General features: G+C 35.9%; 2 protein-coding genes across 2 annotated transcripts in view; one reads left to right on the forward strand and one right to left on the reverse strand.

Moving 5' to 3' along the window:
- The window catches only part of mier3a (mesoderm induction early response 1, family member 3 a), a 20,353-nt gene extending 5,769 nt beyond the window's left edge, over positions 1–14,584 (forward strand). The window contains exons 4-12 of the mRNA XM_073829717.1: positions 325–445; positions 560–633; positions 793–862; positions 1,859–2,001; positions 3,654–3,735; positions 3,815–3,909; positions 10,321–10,448; positions 10,572–10,717; positions 12,261–14,584. Coding sequence (XP_073685818.1) covers positions 325–445; positions 560–633; positions 793–862; positions 1,859–2,001; positions 3,654–3,735; positions 3,815–3,909; positions 10,321–10,448; positions 10,572–10,717; positions 12,261–12,682 — 1,281 coding nt within the window. The 3' untranslated portion in view covers positions 12,683–14,584. The remainder of the gene's footprint in view (positions 1–324; positions 446–559; positions 634–792; positions 863–1,858; positions 2,002–3,653; positions 3,736–3,814; positions 3,910–10,320; positions 10,449–10,571; positions 10,718–12,260) is intronic.
- A 5,461-nt stretch (positions 14,585–20,045) lies between these two features.
- On the reverse strand, positions 20,046–24,228 carry setd9 (SET domain containing 9). The gene is made up of 6 exons (XM_073830185.1): positions 24,080–24,228; positions 23,671–23,993; positions 20,636–20,759; positions 20,449–20,564; positions 20,277–20,382; positions 20,046–20,191 (listed from the first exon to the last, which is right to left on the reverse strand). The coding sequence occupies exons 1-6, from the start codon at positions 24,184–24,186 to the stop codon at positions 20,104–20,106; spliced, it is 864 nt and encodes a 287-aa protein (XP_073686286.1). The 5' UTR covers positions 24,187–24,228; the 3' UTR covers positions 20,046–20,103.
- Positions 24,229–24,314: the final 86 nt, after the last annotated feature.

Here is a 24,314-nt window from a genome sequence, read left to right on the forward strand (position 1 = left end):
TGTGATACTGAATACTGGAGTAATTATTTTAAATTGCAATAAAATTACTTTTTTCTGTATTTTTGATCAAGTACTTTGAGCATGAGACACTACTTTAAAAAACATTAAAAATCTTACTGATCCCAAACTTCTGTGCATGTTAAAATAATACAAAGCTGAATTTTCAGCATCATAACTCCAAGTCTTCAGTGTTTCATGATTCATAGATAATAAGTATTTCTTGAAAAGCACATTCTTAAACTTCTAAATTGAGAGTTTTTACCGGGAGTGTCTATATTTTTCCCTTCCGCTGACATAGTTACATGTCCAATTGTCTCATAACAGGAGGAAATCGCTAAAGATCTGCTCTCTGGAGACGATGAAGAAACACAATCCTCTGCCGATGACCTCACGCCGTCTGTGACGTCACACGAAACCAATGATTTCTTCCCCAGAACTCTTCGCTGTAAGCACGTAGACATTGTTTACCTTTTGCTATCACTTACGTATATGCAGCTTGTCCTCCAGTTTTCATTAACTTTCTAATTTTCTATAGCGCTCACTTCTGTTTGTTTTCCAGCTAATGCAGTTTACGATGGAGACAAAGAATCTGAGGGCGAGGATGATGGTTTGAGTCCTGAAGACACTCGCAAGGTGAGGAAGATAATTAGATGGTTTTTTTCTATAGGCTTTATCAGTATGATATATTAGAGAATTTATAGTCTTATTCAACGTTTGAGTTTGAAAGAGGTTGTTTCTTGTTAATGTGTGTCAAAGTTCAATCAGTCTGTATTATAATTTGTGTTTTCACAGGAGATCATGGTGGGGTCTGAATATCAGGCAGAAATTCCAGCTCTTACCTGTTATGATGAGCAGGAAAAAGGTGAGTCTTTAATATTTACAGTTGAGGTCAAAAGTTTACATCCCCTTGCAGAATCCGCAAATTAATTAGTTGACCAAAAATAAGAGGGATCATATGAAATGCATGTTGTTGTTTTTATTTAGTACTGACCTGAATAAGATATTTCACATAAAAGATGTTTACATATAGTCCACAAGAGAAAATATTAGCTGAATTTATAAAAATGATCCTGTTCAAAAGTTTACATCCCCTTGATTCTTAATACTGTGTTGTTACCTGAATTGATCCACAGCTGTTTTTTTTAGTTTAGTGAGATTTGTTCATGAGTTCCTTGTTTGTCCTAAACAGTTAAACTGCCTGCCGTTCCTCAGAAAAATCCTTCAGGTCCCACAAATTCTTTAGTTTTCCAGCTTTTGTGTGTATTTGAACCCTTTCTAACAATGACTGTATGATTTAGAGATCCATCTTTTCACACTGAGGACGACTGAGGGACTCATATGCAACTATTACAGAAGGTTCAACAATTTCCAGAAGGAAAAACAATGCATTAAGACTTTTTACATTTTAATATCAGAGTATATTCAACTTATTTTGTCTTCTAGGAAACATGCAACCTCTAAAGGGCACTAATTTTTTTTAATGTGAAATATCTTATTCAGGTCAGTGCTAAATAATAAAATGCATTTTATATGATTCCTCTTATTTTGGTCAAATAATTAACGTTTTGCAGATTCTGCAAGGGGGTGTAAACTTTTGACCTCGACTGTGCAGATTTGAGTCAGTGTTTACATAAATCAGACGCCATCACTGTTAAATACAAAAGGAAATGGCATGCATTTTTTAGTATTATAATCAGTGCAAAATAATGTAGGGTGAGACTTGTCTTTTGGTTAGTTTAAAACTGTCACTTAAATTAGTTTTCGTTGTATGCACAGTTTGTATGCAAGCAGAAAAGTTGTTTTTGGAGATGTAGAAATATAGAGTTTGATGCTGACTTTCCTTTAATGTGTTTTTCAGTGTATGCAGAGGAAGATCAGCTGCTTTGGCAGCCAGATATCTTGCCCGAGTCAAAAGTCAAAAGCTTCTTGCAGGACGCTCTGACTGCGGATGGAAAGATGGTTGGAGATGGCAAATGTTCTTTGGTCAAAGACAATGAGCAGGTAAAGATCTAAAGTTTATCAATAGTTTATACCAACCAAACACCTAAGAGACTGTTAACTATGTCTACTAAAAAGATTTAGCCAAAGACTAAGACTTCAGCAGTTTGCTGTTATTAGTAACAATATTAAAATCTAACGATACAATATTTCGATATGAAGTCCACGATATTTTAAAGACAAAAATAGAACATTTTCTACATTTTAAAGTAACATTATTCTATTTAATGCACTTTGAGAGTTCAAAATTAAGAGCTCCAAGCCATGATCTTAACTAAGAAAACTTAAATCAGAAAAAGTCAGTGAATTGACTTGTACCTGAACTTTAAAGGGGACTCAACCCTCTTTTTATTTGTGGTATACTCAGTCTAAATTACATTCACACTGCTGTTTTAGGAAGCCAAACTAATTAGAATATTATAATAATAACAACAACAATGACAGTAATAGCCATATATTGTAAAACAATTGCATTGTAAAATACACGAAAATAAATATTTCATGGGTATATTATTTTTGCTTAACACTACAGTAGGGAAATTACAATACTTTCTACAATTGAAAGAGATTTTGAATTTAGACTGTCAGCAATTCATACCACACTTTTAAGCTTTTATTTTGCTTTTACAGAAACAGCAGTAGACCATTTTTATTTTGATGCAAAACTCCAGCTTCAGTGAAAACAGGCTTACAGAAACGTCTCACTACAAATCTAGTGAAATGCTGTAATCATCTGCTGCAAAAATAAAGCATAACTAGTGCACTAAACTCTCAGCGCATGCAATAAACAAGTTCACTGCGTTCATTCACTGTGAACGGAGATGTTCTGAAGCACAGAAAACACCGCATCACGAGTTGATCGCCTGAACAAAGACAGTTTTGCTGTCACGATACCACAATATTGATAATACTGTCATATCCCTGGTTATTAGTAACATTGTAAAGCCTCACATGAAATAATAGTCAGAAAGGCATAATTTTTTAAAAATGAAATGGCTCATATAGCCAGATACAGTGAGAATATAGATTAATAAAACAGCTCAGTTTTATTTTCGGAGGCCAAAACTTGAATATGACTAGAAATGTGATCCAGTTCTGATGCTTGCAATGTAAATCTTTATAAAAGTATAGCAGATATTTCCATGAAAATGATTAAATAATCAGTCGTCACTCTGAATTTCTAATAATATGGCTTACTAAGATGATATTGAAATGATCTAAACATATAATGCGATGCAATTCAATGACGACTAAGAGATGAACAAAAGATGTGAGATGTTTAAAGTTAAGCTTCTGGAAACAAACATTCCTCAAAAGATCCTGATGATCAGATTTGACACTGATTTAACAAAAAACAAAAAATCATGGAGAATCAAGTAAAGCCAAGATGCTTCAGTCCATTAAGAGTTCATCTGGAAATATTACTCAAGTTATTCTGATGTTTACTTGATAAAAAATCGGTCAAGGTTTGACAGCAAAAAGACACGTGAAGCACTGAAAGAGCTTTTACTTGCTTAAAAACTCAATCAGATGACAGAAGGCATGTAGTAGATTGTGTGCAACAGGTTTAACAGCAAAGTTTTGCTCATGTTGATCATTTAGAGACCTTTTGCAATGAGCTTTAGAGGTTTAACTAACTCATTTGTTTTTTCCAGGCTTTATATGAGCTCTTAAAATGTAACTACAACGTCCAGGAAGCTCTTGAGCGGTATCGCAACAACGACAAATCCTCAAAGGGTAAGTAGAAATATTGATGTAACAAAACTGCTATAACAAAAGTGTTGAAAAATAAACTAATATAAATGTCATTATTTAGATGAGATGCTCCCTTGGTCTGAAGAGGAATGTCGAAATTTTGAGCACGCTCTTCTGTTATATGAGAAGAACTTTCACCTCATCCAGAAACACAAAGTAAGATGCCGTCTTTTTTCCCTGATTTTTTTTATTCTCAAACATTGTTGTCTCAGATACTTAAACAGAGCAAACAAGTCAGCATTTACAGTGCCCTTCACTAATATTGGCAGCCTTGGTAAATATGAGCAAAAGTGGATGTGAAAATAAATCTGCATAATTTATCCTTTTGATCTTTCATTAATTTTTTTTTACAAAATTCTAACCTTTCATTGAGGTAAAACAATAGAACCTAGGTGTGAAATCTCATTTTGAAATAAATGTTTTTCTCTAGTTCACGTTGGCCACTATTATTGGCACCCAATTATTGCAACGTCCTTTTCCCAAGATAATAGTTCTGAGTTTTCTCCAACATTGTCAAATGTTTTTGGAGAACACCTGACAAGAGATCAGAGACCAATCCTTCAAACAGAATCTCTCTAGATTCTCCAGAATCTCTCTCTTCCCAGCTTCATGTTGGTGGTGCTTTTTTCCTGCTGATATTTGATAGAATCCATGAAGCCATGTATCTAAACAAGATGTCCAGGGCCTCCGGCAGAAAAATAGGTCTACAACATTAAAGACCCAGCGGTGTTTTTAACCGTGGGCATGGGGTACCTTTTTTTTATCCCTGTCTGCACCAAAACCATCTGGAGGGTTAGCTGCCAAAAAGCTCATTTTTAGTTTCATCTGACCATAGAAGCCAGTCCTGTTTGACATCCCAATCATGTCTGACAAGTGAATATGCTGGAGTTAGTTTTTGTGTGAGCAAGGAGAACTTTTTCTTGAAACCCTCTGGAACAACATGTGGTGATGTAGTGGCTGTTTGATCATTTTATTTTAGGCTTTCTGACCCCAAGACTCAACAATTCCCTGCAGTTCTCCAACTATTTTGATATTTTACTTAATTTAATATTTAAATTTTAAGGGGTGGCAATAATTGTGGTCAACGTGAACTAGAGAAAAACATTTATTTCATAATGAGATATCCCCCCATTTTCCATCATTTTACTTCAATGAAAGGTTACAATTTTTGTGAATTTTTTGAATAAAAGATCTAAAGGATAAACAATGCAGATTTATTTTCACAGTCACCTTTGCTCATATTTACTAAGTGTCCCAATATTAGTGGAAGGCACTGTACAAAATTATAAATGTTAAATACTAAATGAAATGCCATTAATGTGTTGTATGTATGCTTTTTTATGGTGTAAACTTACACATTTTTAGGGATGCATCGAAATGAGAAATCTTGGCCAAACCCGAACAAAATTAAACTCTGGGACAAAGGCTGAACAAGGTTTTTCCATGTTTTTCCCCCGATGTATTTTGCCTTTTTTTATTTATTTATTTATTTATTTTTTAGCCATTGCATAAATTAAATAGCCAAAAAAATAGCCACAGTTTTGTCTGGCTTTGTATAGCAAAGTTTTATTCAGATCCGGAGTTCGGTGCTCGTTCGCGAATCATTTGTTTCAGATCAGGAGTTTGATAGGGCTTCGAGAATCATTTGATTCAAATCGGAAGTTCGAAGCGGGTTTGAGAATCATTTGATTCAAATCGGAAGTTCGAAGCGGGTTTGAGAATCATTTGATTCAGATCAGGAGTTCGATAGGGCTTCGAGAATCATTTGATTCAGATCAGGAGTTCGATAGGGCTTCGAGAATCATTTGATTCAGATCAGGAGTTCGATAGGGCTTCGAGAATCATTTGATTCAGATCAGGAGTTCGATAGGGCTTCAAGAAACATTTGATTCAAATCGGAAGTTCGAAGCGGGTTTGAGAATCATTTGATTCAGATCAGGAGTTCGATAGGGCTTCGAGAATCATTTGATTCAGATCAGGAGTTCGATAGGGCTTCGAGAATCATTTGATTCAGATCAGGAGTTCGATAGGGCTTCGAGAATCATTTGATTCAGATCAGGAGTTCGATAGGGCTTCAAGAAACATTTGATTCAAATCGGAAGTTCGAAGCGGGTTTGAGAATCATTTGATTCAAATCGGAAGTTCTGAGCGGGTTTGAGAATCATTTGATTCAAATCGGAAGTTCTGAGGGGCTTCGAGAATCATTTGATTCAGATCAGGAGTTTGATAGGGCTTCGAGAATCATTTGACTCAAATCGGAAGTTCGTTGCTCGTTCGCGAATCATTTGATTCAGATCAGGAGTTTGATAGGGCTTCAAGAAACATTTGATTCAAATCGGAAGTTCGGAGCGGGTTTGAGAATCATTTGATTCAAATCGGAAGTTCGGAGCAGGTTCGAGAATCATTTGATTCAAATTGGAAGTTCGGAGCGGGTTCGAGAATCATTAGATTCAAATCGGAAGTTTGGAGTGGGTTCGAGAATCATTTGATTCAAATCGGAAGTTTGGAGTGGCTTCGAGAATCATTTGATTCAAATCGGAAGTTCTGAGGGGCTTCGAGAATCATTTGATTCAGATCAGGAGTTTGATAGGGCTTCGAGAATCATTTGACTCAAATCGGAAGTTCGTTGCTCGTTCGCGAATCATTTGATTCAGATCAGGAGTTTGATAGGGCTTCGAGAATCATTTGATTTAAATCGGAAGTTCGGAGCGGGTTTGAGAATCATTTGATTCAAATCGGAAGTTCGGAGCGGCTTCGAGAATCATTTGATTCAGATCAGGAGTTCGATAGGGCTTCGAGAATAATTTGATTCAGATCAGGAGTTCGGAGCAGCTTCGAGAATCATTTGATTCAAATCGGAAGTTCGGACCCGGTGCGTGTTCGAGAATCGTTTGATTCAAATCGGAAGTTCGGAGTGTGTTCGAGAATCATTTGATTCAAATCGGAAGTTCAGAGCGGGTTCGAGAATCATTAGATTCAAATCGGAAGTTTGGAGTGGCTTCGAGAATCATTTGATTCAAATCGGAAGTTCTGAGGGGCTTCGAGAATCATTTGATTCAGATCAGGAGTTTGATAGGGCTTCGAGAATCATTTGATTCAAATCGGAAGTTCGGAGCGGGTTCGAGAATCATTTGATTCAAATCGGAAGTTCGGAGCGGGTTCGAGAATCATTTGATTCAAATCGGAAGTTTGGAGTGGCTTCGAGAATCATTTGATTCAAATCGGAAGTTCTGAGGGGCTTCGAGAATCATTTGATTCAGATCAGGAGTTTGATAGGGCTTCGAGAATCATTTGACTCAAATCGGAAGTTCGTTGCTCGTTCGCGAATCATTTGATTCAGATCATGAGTTTGATAGGGCTTCGAGAATCATTTGATTCAAATCGGAAGTTCGGCGCGGGTTTGAGAATCATTTGATTCAAATCGGAAGTTCGGAGCGGCTTCGAGAATCATTTGATTCAGATCAGGAGTTCGATAGGGCTTCGAGAATCATTTGATTCAAATCGGAAGTTCGGAGCGGGTTCGAGAATCATTTGATTCAAATCGGAAGTTCGGAGCGGGTTTGAGAATCATTTGATTCAAATCGGAAGTTCGGAGCGGCTTCGAGAATCATTTGATTCAGATCAGGAGTTCGGAGCAGCTTCGAGAATCATTTGATTCAAATCGGAGGTTCGGACCCGGTGCGTGTTCGAGAATCGTTTGATTCAAATCGGAAGTTCGGAGTGGGTTCGAGAATCATTTGATTCAAATCGGAAGTTCGGAGCAGGTTCGAGAATCATTTGATTCAAATCGGAAGTTCGGAGCGGGTTCGAGAATCATTTGATTCAGATCAGGAGTTCGATAGGGCTTCGAGAATCATTTGATTCAAATCGGAGGTTCGGACCCGGTGCGTGTTCGAGAATCGTTTGATTCAAATCGGAAGTTCGGAGTGGGTTCGAGAATCATTAGATTCAAATCGGAAGTTCGGAGTGGGTTCGAGAATCATTTGATTCAAATCGGAAGTTCGGAGCGGGTTCGAGAATCATTTGATTCAAATCGGAAGTTCGGAGCGGGTTCGAGAATCATTTGATTCAAATCGGAAGTTCGGAGCGGGTTCGAGAATCATTTGATTCAAATCGGAAGTTCGGAGCGGGTTCGAGAATCATTTGATTCAAATCCGAAGTTCGGAGCGGCTTCGAGAATCATTTGATTCAAATCGAAAGCAAAAGACAATAAAAAAAAAAAATTCAATTAAAGTTTATTTGTATTGCGCTTTTCACAATTGAGTGGACACAGCTTTTTCAAAAAGTTTAGACATAAATGGAAGATTAGAAATGGGTCTGTAATTTGCCAGTTCACTAGGGTCTAGCTGTGGTTTCTTAAGAGATTTAATAACCGCTAGTTTGAATGGTTTTGGGACATGACCTAGAGATAGCGATGAGTTAACAATATTAAGATGCAGTACTTCTGCTACAGGTAACAACTCTTTTAGTAATTTAGTGGGTACAGGATCTAATAGGCATGTTGTTGGTTTAGATGTGCTGATAAGTTTATTTAATTCTTTCTGTTCTATAGTTGTAAAGCACTGCAGTTTTTCTTCCGGTGTAATGACTGTTGAAGTATCAGTTTCTGTAGTATCTATATTAGTTATTGTATTTCTAATGTTGTCTATTTTATCAGTAAAGAAATTCATAAAGTCATTACTATTAAACTGTGCAGGAATATTTAGGTCAGGAGGTGTTTGGTTATTTGTTAATCTAGCCACTGTGCTAAATAAAAACCTTGGATTGTTTTTTATGAGTTGGTCGACATACTCAGCTCTAGCAGCTTTTAAAGCCCGTCTATAGCTATAGTTTTAGCCAAGTTTCAGTCAAGCAGAGTACATCAAAGCGATTATCTGTGATCATTTAATTTACAAGAAGTGCTTTGGGTGCGAGTGATCTAACGTTTAGGAGTCCAAGCTTTAAAAATTGATTTTGTTCATTTATTGTGCATTTTTCTGGTTTAATCACGATTAGATTTGTTCTAGATCCTGCATTAAATTTTAGTTTTGACCTCACTATTCGAGGAACAGACACAGTCTTTATAGGTTGGACAGCACCAATACTATCGTTTAAATGTGTAGAACAAAAGCCATCATTGCAACTATTTGAAGATATGCTTACTAGTCAAATGGAGCGCAGCGTCCTGGAGATGTTGTCCGACAGCAGTTCTGCTCCGACTCTGCTGGGGTTCAGGCCATGAGCGCGGAAAAGCCTAGGACGCTCCCAGAAAAGATTCCAATTATTAACAAAAAGCTGTTTCTGTTCTTTACACCATGACGACAACCATTCATTTAGAGCAAAAACTCTACTGAACCTTTCATGTCCATGTCAATACGTGGGAAGCGGTCCTGACACGAAGATCTTCGTGGCGGGCGCTGTGCTGCGTACCGTCTCACCCAGGGTCCGTGCAGAGAAGCACACAGAGTAGAGGTGATGAGAGTGTTAGTATCGCGCTGTATACTTACCCGGACAGATTCGAGTGCGGTCTTGCGTTCGCGCAACTCGACCGGCCTCGCCAATAACCCCTGGATCTGCTTCTCCACGGCTTCCAGCTCGACCCGCACCACATGCAGCTCGAACGTGTCTCCACCTGCACTCAAAGGTAGACACAAATTCGCCATTAAAGCAAGTAACAGTGAGTAAACAGTTGAAATGTGTGTGAATAGAGAATAAACGATGTATGCAAGATTAGCCGCAAGCACACTGGTAATGCTAAACGGGCTATAAGCTAACTTAGTAACAGACTCGGGAAAGCAAATTAAAACTAATGATAACAAGGCGTTCCGATTGGTTTTGTTGTAAAACACAACGGGGGTATATTCACATGTTATGAAAAACAAAAATGGTGTATAGAGCTGTTTTTAGATTTAAAAATAGAAAATAATAGTTTAACTCGACGGAGCTTCAACTAAAAAAAAAATCAATTACGAAACAACAAATTAAAAATATTTATTTAACATTAAACATTTTTAACATTCTAGTAGAGATTATAGCCTACCAACAAAGCACAATTTAACTTAAAATTAATAAGTTAGTAAAATAATATTCTTTGGCCATTTTTAAGACCCCCTTCTTGAATCAGGCATGTGTTTTTAATGCACAAATAAATGCAGCCTTGCTTAGCAAAGGACAATGTCATAATAAATGTATTAATAAAGCGGTTGTAATGATTATCATTATTTGTCTTTTAAATTTTATTTTACAGAACAACAGTCAAATTACAATGCTAACATTTATGAATGTTGACTTATTTTGACGGAAACCAGCTAGAAGACCTCGGTGCTACTTTTTGCTGACAGCAGCAGATTTATGAATGATTCTCATCACGCAGGTTTTCCTCACTCTTTGGACTTTGCCGAAAATTTGGTGCATCCCTACAAATTTTCAGAATTATGATAAATACTGGTACTGGTTATTTTGATTTGATTGGTTGAATAATGTCAGGCTATAATGTCATCTTTCAGGCTTCACAGCCTTTATGCAAGCAGAAGCATTGCTTTTGCTTCCATAATGCTTGATTAAGTTAAATGTAACTTTCTTTTCAAGGTCAACACACGGACAGTAGCAGAATGTGTTGCGTTTTACTACATGTGGAAGAAGTCTGAGCGATTTGACTTTTTCGTCCAGCAAAACCGATTTGGGAAGAAAAAGTTCAGCAGTTATCCTGGTGTTACGTAAGTTTCGTAATGATCTTCTGTTTAGTGGATGTTAAAATGATCAGTGCTAACCTGATATAGGATAATATTAGTGAGCCTAGTCCAGTTCTCTTGAGTTTTGACGGCTGATGTTCTGTGCAGGGATCTGATGGACCGGTTGGTGGATGAGGCTGAGGGTTTGGTGGATGGATCTGCTTCAGTTTGTTCCAGCAGCAGCGGCAGAATAGAGCCTCCAACCGAACAACAGCTCAACCTGCTCAACTCCATCACAGCCAGTGACCTCTCCGGTACGTTACTAAATGTTTTTAGGCATGCTTTTACTTAATTTCTGTTTTAATTATTTGGTAACAACATTCTATTATTTTGTGTATATATATGCAATATATTATATTTGTATATAACATCTGACTAAATATTGAATTAAGAGGAATCAGCTTATATATGTGACCCTGGACCACAAAACCAGTCTTAAGTCGCTGGGGTATATTTGTAGCAATAGCCAAAAATACATTGCATGGGTCAAAATTTTAGATTTTTCTTTTATGCCAAAAATCATTAAGAAATTAAGTAAAGATCATGTTCCATGAAGATTTTTTGTAAAATTCCTTCTGTAAACATATCAAAATGTAATTTTTGATTTGTAATATTGCATTGTTAAGAACCTAATTTGGACAACTTTAAAGGTGATTTTCTCAGTCTTTTTGATTTTTTTGCATCCTCAGATTTCTGATTTCAAATAGATGTATCTCGGCCAAATATTGTCCTATCCTAACAAACCATACATCAATAGAAAGCTTATTTATTGAGTTTTCATATGATGTATAAATCTCAGTTTTGTCAAATTTAACCTTAAGACTGGTTTTGTGGTCCAGGGTCACATATTTTATATATTGAATGTATAGTACTTTTTATAATATTTAATCAAAAGAAATTATAACTGTTTATAATTTCTTTTGATTTACCATTGTTTTAAAAAAAAATCAGCTCATTAATTTGAGGTCAGTAGTTTTTTTTTTTATTAGTAATTTTTTTTTTTTATTGAGCAAGGATGCATTAAACTGATTAAAAGTGACAGTAAATTTGTTACAAATAATTTTTGTTTCAAATAAATGCTGTTTTGTTTAACCATAGGGAAAAAAAATTTATTACAGTTTCCAAAAAAAAAGGAAGCAGCTCAAGTGTTTTCAATATTGATGATAATAATAAATATTTTTTGAGGCGCAAATCAGCATATTAGAATGATTTCTGAAGGATCATGTGACACTGAAGACTGGAGTAATAATGCTGAAAATTCAGCTTTGATCACACAAATAAATTACATTTTAATACATTTTTGGGGCACCTGTAAATTTCTTTGTTTGTTTTTTTTTTTTTTCAGACCTATTCTAGCAGTCAGCATCAATTGTCATATATCACTGAAAAGCTACGCAATTTCGCATTCAACATCGAATGCGATTCATCCACGATTTTGAACACGAAATTGCTTAGCTCTTCAGTGATATGCGGCTCAGTGTTTTAAACACCGCGCCATCTGAACGCAGGTGATGGACATTTACTACTCATCACAGAACCGGCTTTACTGATGAAATACACATGACAGTCGCATGCAATTTATCGTGCGGCCCTAGTAGTTACTGTGCTTTGCCTTTGGAGAGCAGAATAGTTATTTTCTGTCTCAAGGGTCTATCTTTGAGGGTTAAATAGAAAACGGCTATATAAAAAAAAAAAAAAAAATCACATTTTTCCATTTTTTTTTCCTGTATTTTTAATCAAACAAACGCAACCTTGGTGAGCAGACAGACAACTCTAAATCTTTTTCTCTTCCCGCAGCATTGACGAGCACGGTGGCGTCGGTGTGCAACCCGGCAGACGTGAGCTGTCTAGACTCCTACAGCTTCTCCTCGCTAGACGGACTTCACCGCGGCCCCCTGAGCCACGAGGAGCCGCTCAACTACTCCAGCAACGGCGACAGCGACTGCCTCAACCTGCTAGAAACCGGCTTCTACCACTCGGACCTCGGGCAGATCAACGTGTGCGGCGAGGACTGCGAACGACCGCCGGCCAAGCGGCTGAAGATGGGTCTGTCGGAACCCTTCATAAACGATAACAGAAACATGGGCGTGGATTTCGAAGGCCGCGCGCACCACATCACAAGTGCCAAAATGGCGGTTTCGGTCAGTGACTTCACCGAGGCGGGCAGCTACATGGGCGCGCACACACTACATCAGCACACGGCGCTGCAGTCCGAGTGACCTGTACATAGCCGCATATTCCTTGGCTTTCCGCTTTCCTGATTATATACGTGTGTATATATATATATATATATGTACAGATTTGATTCTTTGTAGACCTCTTTTTGTTTTTACTATGACATCAGTGATGTCTAATTGTACAGACCTGAATCTTGATTTCTCAAGAGTTAATACAGCCATTTATTTTCCAGTCTTGACTTTTTGGAAGTGTCATAAACGTCCGAATACTGTGGAAAACTGGTAACGCGGGCCGACGCCGAGGGGTTTTTCTAAGCCGTGACGACTGGCCGTCAGCTCCGCGGTTCCCATCAGTGTTTACAGGCGCCTCGAACGGCATTTACGACCACTTTGTTTCGTTTTGCACCATTTGAGCACAAGAACCCGGAACGTTCAGCCCTGGGAGATTTCCTACGAACAATTGAAAGTGGCTCTAGCGACTACACGGGCCCTACGTACAATAGAGGTGTTACGACGCGTGTAATTTTTCTACTTCCACGCATATTTATTAGTGTTCCTCTTGCTTTACCAGTTGGCGTTTGGCGTATTTATTGCAATGGAGACCATTGGACTGCATTTATGGTCGTTTTTTGTTTCCCGAAGTACTGGCACATGTGTTTTTGTTTATTTATTAAAAAAGCGTTTTGCAGGGATTCCTCCACCCTTCAGTGACCGATTATGCAACGTTGTAAATGATTTGTGTTCATCACTGCCCGGCGTTCGTTTGCTGGCCTGCAAGCACTGACCCGACGTTTATCTATGCATCAAGAATGGCTCACAGATGAAACGGATCATTTCGGACCTCGTTCGCTTGTTTTCCCAGCTTTCCCGAGTTTATTTTACGCTCTCGTATGGCAATAATTTGTAAATATGTACAGGGACCGACATACCTTTCCCTTTTTTTTCTTCCTAGGCAAACAGACTCGAACTTGAAGACTTGCTTTTGAGTCTGCGAATGCCACACGAATGCCTTCTCGACTTCCTTTACCGATGCTTTTCCTCATAAGAGATTCGCTTAAGAGAGAGTTATTTATTTATTTATTCACTCAACTGCAAGTGGGTGGTAGTGTGTTAGCGTCGTGTACACACTGGCTGAATGTACAGTATTATCGCATCTTAGGGATTTACTGAACTCGAATGTCTCGCGGTTAAGGCAGAAGCCCGGTTTGCAGTGTTGCCTTAACCTTCATTCAAAGCTTGCATGTTGAATCCACCTGGAAAACGCTCGGGAGGGCGATCTATTGGACGGCTCGTGCTGTGTCTGTAAAATTGTGTTTCCTTGTACCTGCGGCCAGAATCCAACATATATTTTTTTTTTTTTTTTTTTTTTTGTCTTGACATACTTGAAGGATGTGTATTGATCGATTTAAAATACGATATTCTCCGACTCAGTCGTGTAGGTTGTGCAATTTCATTTCTTCTGTCCCTCCGAGAATCGAAAAGAGCTTTAGGAAATTGTGTTGGTGCAGTAATTTATGTCCAAAGTTTGTATAAAAAAAAAAAGAGTTAATAGCTTCAAAAAATTTAAATTGTAATGTAGTAATGGTTGTCTGCTTCCAGGGGGAAAAAAATGTACATTGAAAAATCCTTCCCTTATCTTTGGAATGTTTTCTGCTTTATTTTGATTCCTATTCAATCGGTTTTCATTCACTTTTATGCTTTTTGGAAGGGGGAAGAGGGGGGCGAAAGTTACTAGGTAAAGATGAGTTTTTCAAAAATTTTGATGTGATAAAATGATAGTGTTCAATAGACAATCAAACGGCGATTAATATTGGAAAAGGAAATTTTATCATTCTTAATGTTTGTACATAGACACTGTTCTCGTTTCGTTGGTTTTTATTTTGTATTTTATGTTGTACTTAACTGGCAAACCGTTCCAGAAATAAAGTTCTGGAGAAATTACAACCGTGTTGGTGAGTCTATCCAAATGCTTGATTAAATTTGATGCCTCTGGATGTTTGTTTGCAGTATATACCATATAGGTCACCATTTAATTATGTGATCAACTGTTCGTCCAAGGTGCTTAAAGTACTTGAATTTGACTTTTTGAAATTTAAGGTCTAAAAAAAACATTGAAAAGGGCAATATTCCTTAAGAGGTACTTGAAAGCGCTTAAATTATTGAAAGACAATGTGTTTCATTTTTTTAAATAAGCAATTATCTTTTCACACATTTAAAAAAAAAATTAACTTTTTTTTTAAATTTGTTAAAGGAGTAGTTCACTTTCAGAACAAAAATGTACAGATAATGTACTCACCCCCTTGTCACCCAAGAGGTTCATTTCTTTCTTTGTTCAGTTGTAAAGAAATGGTGTTTTGTAAGGAAAACATTTCAGGGTTACTCTTGATATAATGGACTTAAATGCAGTTTAAATGTAGCTTCAAATGACTCTAAATGATCCCAGCTGAGAAAGAAGGGTCTTATCTAGCGAAACAATCAGTTATTTTCTAAAAACATTTACAATTTATATACTTTTTAATCTCAAACACTTGTCTTGCCGAGCTAGACAAGAAAAGCATTTGAGGTTCAAAAGTATATCATTTTTTTTTTTTTTAGAAAAAAACCCATCATTTTGCTAGATAAGACTCTTCTTTCCTCAGCTGTGAATGTTTAGAGCCATTTAAAGCTGCATTTTGGAAGTTCAGACTCGGGGGACCATAGAAGTCCATTATAAGGAGAGTAATCCTGAAATGTTTTCCTCAAAAAACATCATTTCTTTACGACTGAAGAAAGAAAGACATGAACCTCTTGGATGACAAGGGGGTGAGTACATTATCTGTACATTTTTGTTCTGAAAGTGAACTACTCCTTTAAAGCCAGTAGTAAGACTGACAGTGTCGTGTAAACATGGCTGAAGACACCAAAAGAGGAACAGATAAACCAAATCAAGTAAGTGAGTCATTTACATTTGAAGCGATTCACTAAGTAAGCTTGTAATGATTTTAAAAAGCATGTAGTGATGGGTGAAATGGATCTTTTCGAAACTCCTTATTAGTTAAACCAATGAGTCGCAAAACAATTCACTGTTTCAAAGCACTCCAATCAGATTGCACATTGCGAATCATTAGATTTAGATCTGGACTTCGGTGCAGGTTAGTGAATCATTTGATTCAGATCAGGACTTTGGAGTGGGTTAGCAAATAGTTTGATTCAGTTCAGGACTTCGATGCGAGTTCGCAAATTATTTGATTTAGTTTGGGACTTTTGGTGTGGGTTCGCGAATCATTTAATTCAGTTCTGGAATTCGGAACGTGTATCGCAAATCACTTGATTCAGTTCGGTACTTCAATGCGGGTTCGCAAATTATAAAATTCAGTTCTGGAATTCGAAATGCGTATCGCGAATCATTTAATTTAGTTCGGTTTACTTTGGTGTAGGTTCGCAAATTGTTTGATTCAGATCAGGACTTCGGTGCCGGTTAGTGAATCATTTCGGGAATTTGGAACGCGTATCGTGAATCATTTGATTCAGATCGGGACTTCAGTGCAGGTTCGCAAATCATTTGATTCAGATCAGGACTTCGGTGCCGGTTAGTGAATCATTTCGGGACTTCGGAACGTGTATCGTGAATCACTTGATTCAGATTGGGACTTCAATGCGGGTTCGCAAATCATTTGATTCAGATCGGGACTTTGGAGTGGGTTAGCAAATAGTTTGATTCAGATCAGGACTTCGGTGCCGGTTAGTGAATCACTTCGGAACGTGTATCGTGAATCACTTGATTCAGATTGGGACTTCAGTGCAGGTTCGCAAATCGTTTGATTCAGATCAGGACTTCGGTGCCGGTTAGTGAATCATTCGATTCATTTCGGGAATTTGGAACGCGTATCGTGATTCAGATTGGGACTTCAGTGCAGGTTCGCAAATCATTTGATTCAGTTCGGGACTTCGGAACGCGTATCATGAATCACTTGATTCAGATTGGGACTTCAGTGCGGGTTCGCAAATCATTTGATTCAGTTCCGGACTTTGGAACGCTTATCGTGAATCATTTGATTCAGTTCAGGACTTCAGTGCAGGTTCGCAAATCATTTGATTCAGTTCCGGACTTCAGTGCAGGTTCGCAAATCATTTGATTCAGTTCCGGACTTCAGTGCAGGTTCGCAAATCATTTGATTCAGTTCCGGACTTCAGTGCAGGTTCGCAAATCATTTGATTCAGTTCCGGACTTCAGTGCAGGTTCGCAAATCATTTGATTCAGTTCCGGACTTCAGTGCAGGTTCGCAAATTATTTGATTCAGTTCCGGACTTCAGTGCAGGTTCGCAAATCATTTGATTCAGTTCCGGACTTCAGTGCAGGTTCGCAAATCATTTGATTCAGTTCCGGACTTCAGTGCAGGTTCGCAAATCATTTGATTCAGATCGGGACTTCAGTGCAGGTTCGCAAATCACTTGATTCAGTTCAGGACTTCAGTGCAGGTTCGCAAATCATTTGATTCAGTTCAGGACTTCAGTGCAGGTTCGCAAATCATTTGATTCAGTTCCGGACTTCAGTGCAGGTTCGCAAATCATTTGATTCAGATCGGGACTTCAGTGCAGGTTCGCAAATCACTTGATTCAGTTCAGGACTTCAGTGCGGGTTCGCAAATCATTTGATTCAGTTCCGGACTTTGGAACGCTTATCGTGAATCATTTGATTCAGTTCAGGACTTCAGTGCAGGTTCGCAAATTATTTGATTCAGTTCCGGACTTCAGTGCAGGTTCGCAAATCATTTGATTCAGTTCCGGACTTCAGTGCAGGTTCGCAAATCATTTGATTCAGTTCCGGACTTCAGTGCAGGTTCGCAAATCATTTGATTCAGATCGGGACTTCAGTGCAGGTTCGCAAATTATTTGATTCAGTTCCGGACTTCAGTGCAGGTTCGCAAATCATTTGATTCAGATCGGGACTTCAGTGCAGGTTCGCAAATTATTTGATTCAGTTCCGGACTTCAGTGCAGGTTCGCAAATCATTTGATTCAGTTCCGGACTTCAGTGCAGGTTCGCAAATCATTTGATTCAGATCGGGACTTCAGTGCAGGTTCGCAAATTATTTGATTCAGTTCCGGACTTCAGTGCAGGTTCGCAAATCATTTGATTCAGTTCCGGACTTCAGTGCAGGTTCGCAAATTATTTGATTCAGTTCCGGACTTCAGTGCAGGTTCGCAAATCATTTGATTCAGTTCCGGACTTCAGTGCAGGTTCGCAAATCATTTGATTCAGATCGGGACTTCAGTGCAGGTTCGCAAATCATTTGATTCAGATCGGGACTTCAGTGCAGGTTCGCAAATTATTTGATTCAGTTCCGGACTTCAGTGCAGGTTCGCAAATCATTTGATTCAGTTCCGGACTTCAGTGCAGGTTCGCAAATCATTTGATTCAGATCGGGACTTCAGTGCAGGTTCGCAAATTATTTGATTCAGTTCCGGACTTCAGTGCAGGTTCGCAAATCATTTGATTCAGTTCAGGACTTCAGTGCAGGTTCGCAAATCATTTGATTCAGTTCCGGACTTCAGTGCAGGTTCGCAAATCATTTGATTCAGTTCCGGACTTCAGTGCAGGTTCGCAAATCATTTGATTCAGATCGGGACTTCAGTGCAGGTTCGCAAATCACTTGATTCAGTTCAGGACTTCAGTGCAGGTTCGCAAATCATTTGATTCAGTTCAGGACTTCAGTGCAGGTTCGCAAATCATTTGATTCAGTTCCGGACTTCAGTGCAGGTTCGCAAATCATTTGATTCAGATCGGGACTTCAGTGCAGGTTCGCAAATCACTTGATTCAGTTCAGGACTTCAGTGCGGGTTCGCAAATCATTTGATTCAGTTCCGGACTTTGGAACGCTTATCGTGAATCATTTGATTCAGTTCAGGACTTCAGTGCAGGTTCGCAAATTATTTGATTCAGTTCCGGACTTCAGTGCAGGTTCGCAAATCATTTGATTCAGATCGGGACTTCAGTGCAGGTTCGCAAATCATTTGATTCAGTTCAGGACTTCAGTGCAGGTTCGCAAATCATTTGATTCAGTTCAGGACTTCAGTGCAGGTTCGCAAATCATTTGATTCAGTTCAGGACTTCAGTGCAGGTTCGCAAAAAATTTGATTCAGTTCAGGACTTCAGTGCAGGTTCGCAAATCATTTGATTCAGTTCCGGACTTCAGTGCAGGTTCGCAAATCATTTGATTCAGATCGGGACTTCAGTGCAGGTTCGCAAATCATTTGATTCAGTTCAGGACTTCAGTGCAGGTTCGCAAATCATTTGATTCAGTTCCGGACTTCAGTGCAGGTTCGCAAATCATTTGATTCAGATCGGGACTTCAGTGCAGGTTCGCAAATCATTTGATTCAGTTCAGGACTTCAGTGCAGGTTCGCAAATCATTTGATTCAGTTCCGGACTTCAGTGCAGGTTCGCAAATCATTTGATTCAGATCGGGACTTCAGTGCAGGTTCGCAAATCATTTGATTCAGTTCAGGACTTCAGTGCAGGTTCGCAAAAAATTTGATTCAGTTCAGGACTTCAGTGCAGGTTCGCAAATCATTTGATTCAGTTCCGGACTTCAGTGCAGGTTCGCAAATCATTTGATTCAGATCGGGACTTCAGTGCAGGTTCGCAAATCATTTGATTCAGTTCGGGACTTCAGTGCAGGTTCGCAAATCATTTGATTCAGTTCAGGACTTCAGTGCAGGTTCGCAAATCATTTGATTCAGTTCAGGACTTCAGTGCAGGTTCGCAAATCATTTGATTCAGATCGGGACTTCAGTGCAGGTTCGCAAATCATTTGATTCAGTTCAGGACTTCAGTGCAGGTTCGCAAATCATTTGATTCAGATCGGGACTTCAGTGCAGGTTCGCAAATCATTTGATTCAGTTCAGGACTTCAGTGCAGGTTCGCAAATCATTTGATTCAGTTCGGGACTTCAGTGCAGGTTCGCAAATCATTTGATTCAGTACGGGACTTCGGAATGTGTATCGTGAATCACTTGATTCAGTTCGGTGATTCAGTTCGGTACTTCAGTGCGGGTTCGCAAATTATAAAATTCAGTTCTGGAATTCAAAACGCGTATCGCGAATCATTTAATTTAGTTCGGTTTACTTTGGTGTAGGTTCGCAAATTGTTTGATTCAGTTTGGGACTTCAGTGCAGGTTCGCGAATCATTTGTTTCAGTTCGGGACTTTGGAACGCGTATCGTGAATCATTTGATTCAGTTCGGGACTTCAGTGCCGGTTAGTGAATCATTTGATTTTTGATATTTTGATTTTGTTCTCTAAATGTTTTGACTTTATTCTGAAAATATTACGACTTTAATTTTGTAATCTTAGATTTTTTTTATGTGGTACTAAAATGCCATCATAAAAATGGAATCCAACAAACTTTCAGCCTTGCTTTAAAAAATAATTTATTTCAGGTTTTATAATACAAACACATCACCTTTTTTTAAATAAAACTGTTTAATGTACAATTGTGTAGTAGTTGGAGAACAGCTCTTCGCCACAACTGATATCTCTTAGTGACACAAGAACAACACAGCGCAAAGGTCTGAAATAGAAACAGCAACAGAAAGATGAAACAAACGTCAGTAATAAGTTCTAATAATAATAGCACATGAAATCTATAATCTTACCTTTGATTATCAGCTCTGTAGTTGACGTTGGGCAGGTACTGACGGAGCTCAAGAGGAAACTCATCCGGCACGTCATATTCCTGATAGCACACATTCGCAGCTTTTTCTGTGAATAACAAGACACTTTATTCTCAAACCCTTTATTTTTATTCTCTATTCTCTATCGACTGACCATTAGAGCAGTTGTTGACGTACTGTCCCACTGCGAGAGGGTTCACGGGGTCAGAGGTCAGCCAGGAGCAGTCACTCAGATGGAAGGGGCCGAATCTGTCCCGTCCACTACACGATCTGTTCATCAAGATATTTGATTTATGTCTTTAAATTATGCTTCATAATGCGCTATGAATGCTGCTGCTCACCGGTACACTGTCTTAGAGATGGCTCTGTCATTGCCGTCGATCAGAACGCCGTCTATGCATCGAAATACAAATGGATTTCTGATTGACTGGAAGAAGATCGGCTCATCCACCTGATAGATAGTTCCTGTGAAAGGAGAATTTTAAAACATCATTTTTATGATGAATTATCTGTGCAAAAGACTGACAGATAAACCAACATTAATATTAATTACAGACAGAAGTCAATTAAACGATTAAAATACATTCAGATACTAAGTGAGGAAAGCCACAGAACAGTATTCCTGTAATAAACCTCACCCGCATTATTATAAAACTGCATGAGTACACGAAAATTCAAACAAATTATTTTAAAATAAACAATCATGCAACAATCACTACCAAAAATGTACTATTTATCAATAGTTTTAAAACAGTGATAATATGAAACAAATTAAATAATAAATACTACTACTACTAAGTAATAATAATAATAATAATAAATTATATTTATAACATTAATATATTTTTTTATATTACTGATAATAATTATCTATTAAACAACGATTTAATATTAATTATTATATACATAATAATGGCAATTAATTAATAATAGTAATAATAATACTATTTATTACTGTTATTGTTCATTATTATAATAATATTATATTTTCATAATGTATTATAATAATGCATTATAATGTAAAAATACTATTTATATATAAATACTACAATATAATATATATATATATATATAGTGTTATATTAATAATATTGTTATTATAATATAATATGATAATAAATTATTTGAAAAGAAAAAAATCATGCAAGTCACCACTACAAATGCACTATTTGTCATCAATACAGTTTTAAAATGGTGATAATATAAAACAAATTAAATAAAAATAATACTACAAATTAATAATAATGAATTATAATATTTATAATAACAATTATATATTTGTATTATTACTGACAATAATATCAGTTTAATATTAATTATTATATACATAATAATAGTAATTAGTTAATAATAGTATTAATAATTATTATTGTTATTATTATAATATATAATAATGAAAATCCATTGAAAAGAAAAAAAATCATGCATTAATCACTACTAAAATGTACTATTTTCACCAATACAGTTTTTAAACAGTGATAATATGAAACAAATTAAATAACTACTACTAATAATAATAATTATATTTATTATATGTTTTTATGATAATAATAATTATAATAAATAACAGTTAAATATTAGTAAAAATAATTATTATCATTGCTATTGCTATAATGTTTTATAATGTAATTTTATACTGTTTATACTAGTAATTATCAATTAAAATCAATAACAATAATTATATGTGTATATGTATGTATGTATGTATATATATATATATATATATTGTTATTATTAATTATTATATAATATTATACTATTTAATATTAATAAAAATGATCAAAAGAATTAATAAAAATTTAATAATTACTACTAAAAATTAACAATAATAATAATGAATTGCAATAATATTCATATATTATTTAATATTAATAATCATTATCTATTAAAATGTATAACAATAATTACTGCTACTACTACTACTAATAACAACAACAATGAATTGTAATAATGTGAATATAATATGAATATTAATTATTAAACAATAATTAAATGTGTTTATGTGTGTGTGTGTGTGTGTGTGTGTGTGTGTGTGTGTGTGTGTGTGTGTGTGTGTGTATATATATATACACATTCATAAAATATTATAAATAATAATTTATTATGTAACTACTAAAGTCATCAATACAGTTGTAAAACAGTAATAATATGAATCATGTTAAACATAATAATTACTACTACTTTTATTATTAGTAGTGTCGTTAATAATATTACTTATAATAATATCTTTTATGTTATAAAAATAATAATATAACATATTTGGAATAATATTAATATTAATAATATAGTATTTATTAATATTGTTAAATATATTATCATTAATAAAAATTAAATAATTTAATATTATTATCTATTATTAGTAGTAGTATCATTCATAATATTATTTATATTATAATAATATCATTAATGGTATAATAATAATAATTACAATTAATAATAATTATTTTCATTGCTATTGTACACTAATGTATTATAATGTAATTTTATACTATTTATACTAGTAATTATCTAGTAAAACCAATAACAATAATTATATATGCATATATATTAGTGCTGTTATTATTAATTATTACACTATCAAAAGAATTAGTAAAAATTAAATAATTACTACTAATAATTAATAATATTAATAATAATAATAAGGAATTGTAATAATATTAATATATTACTTAATATTAATAATCATCTATTAAAATGTATAACAATATATATGTATAACTACTACTACTAATTAATAACAATAATGAACTAATAATATGAATATAATATTTAATAAACATATATATATATATATATATATATATATATATATATATATATATATATAATTTAATATGTATAACAATAATTAAATATAAATATATATGTGTGTGTGTGTGTGTGTGTGTGTGTGTATAATAATATATATATATTAAATACAATTTAATATTATTAATAATGAGAATTATTAGCATTGTTAGTATTAATAATATGAATAAATAAAATATTATAAATATTATAAGTCACCCAGACAGTTTTAAAACGGTAATAATATGAATCATATTAAACATAATTACTACTACTACTGTTATTATTAGTAGTATCAATAATAATATTATTTATATTAACAATTAACAATTAAGTTATATTAACAAATTTGGAATAATATTTATAATATTAATATAGTATTTAATAATATTGTGAAATATATTATCGTTAATAAAAAGAATATCAAATCTGTTTAATCAGAAGTACGAAATTACAATTTCTAAAAATTGTATTAATCACTATTAATTCGTTTTTAAGTATTTTATTAATAACATATAATATAAAAATAATATGAAACGCATTAAAAAAATAGAATTGTTACAGTGACACGTGACGTCATACAGGATACCTGGATACATCGCTACTATACTTCCTTTCGGCGCGCGTCCCCGCGTCACAAACACTCCAGTTCCCGCGAACTGTAGAGAGCTGCGCTTCCGCTCGATACTGAAGCCCAGAGTGTTGAACATCACTACACAGGGAGCATCGCGGGTCTCATTCTGAACATTAGTGTATGAATTGCGTTTAGACTGAGGGAGTAACCGGAGCTGTTCGCTTTGATTCTTCAGATCGTTTTTGAGTAATTCAGTGAATAAACACACGAGAGATCCGAACACCTCCTCACCCTCAACTAACTTGTCTTGGGATCGATCCTTCACCTGACGAAGAGTTCTGGGAAGACAAAAACACTGAGCTCAGTGACTGTGAACATGGCTATTGTTGACAGAATTTGAGACAGAAAACAACCTGAACTGTACCTTTCATTTTTCTGCAAATTTAACGCAATCCACGGGACAAACCTGTGTCTGTAGGATTTCCACCTGACCTCAAAAGCTTTAAAAAGAGCTTTAATCATATTCATCATTTACATGTGAGCTGCATGTGCAGTCTGGAGTTTTTAAACAGCTTTAACTCTCACCTTCCTGCACTAGTGATTCGCGTATGAGAATCTTTTTAATGATTCAAATGAACCGATTCAGTTTGACTCTTCCC

This window comes from Garra rufa, chromosome 23 (genome assembly GCF_049309525.1).
Source record: "Garra rufa chromosome 23, GarRuf1.0, whole genome shotgun sequence".
In the NCBI taxonomy this organism is placed as follows: domain Eukaryota; kingdom Metazoa; phylum Chordata; class Actinopteri; order Cypriniformes; family Cyprinidae; genus Garra; species Garra rufa.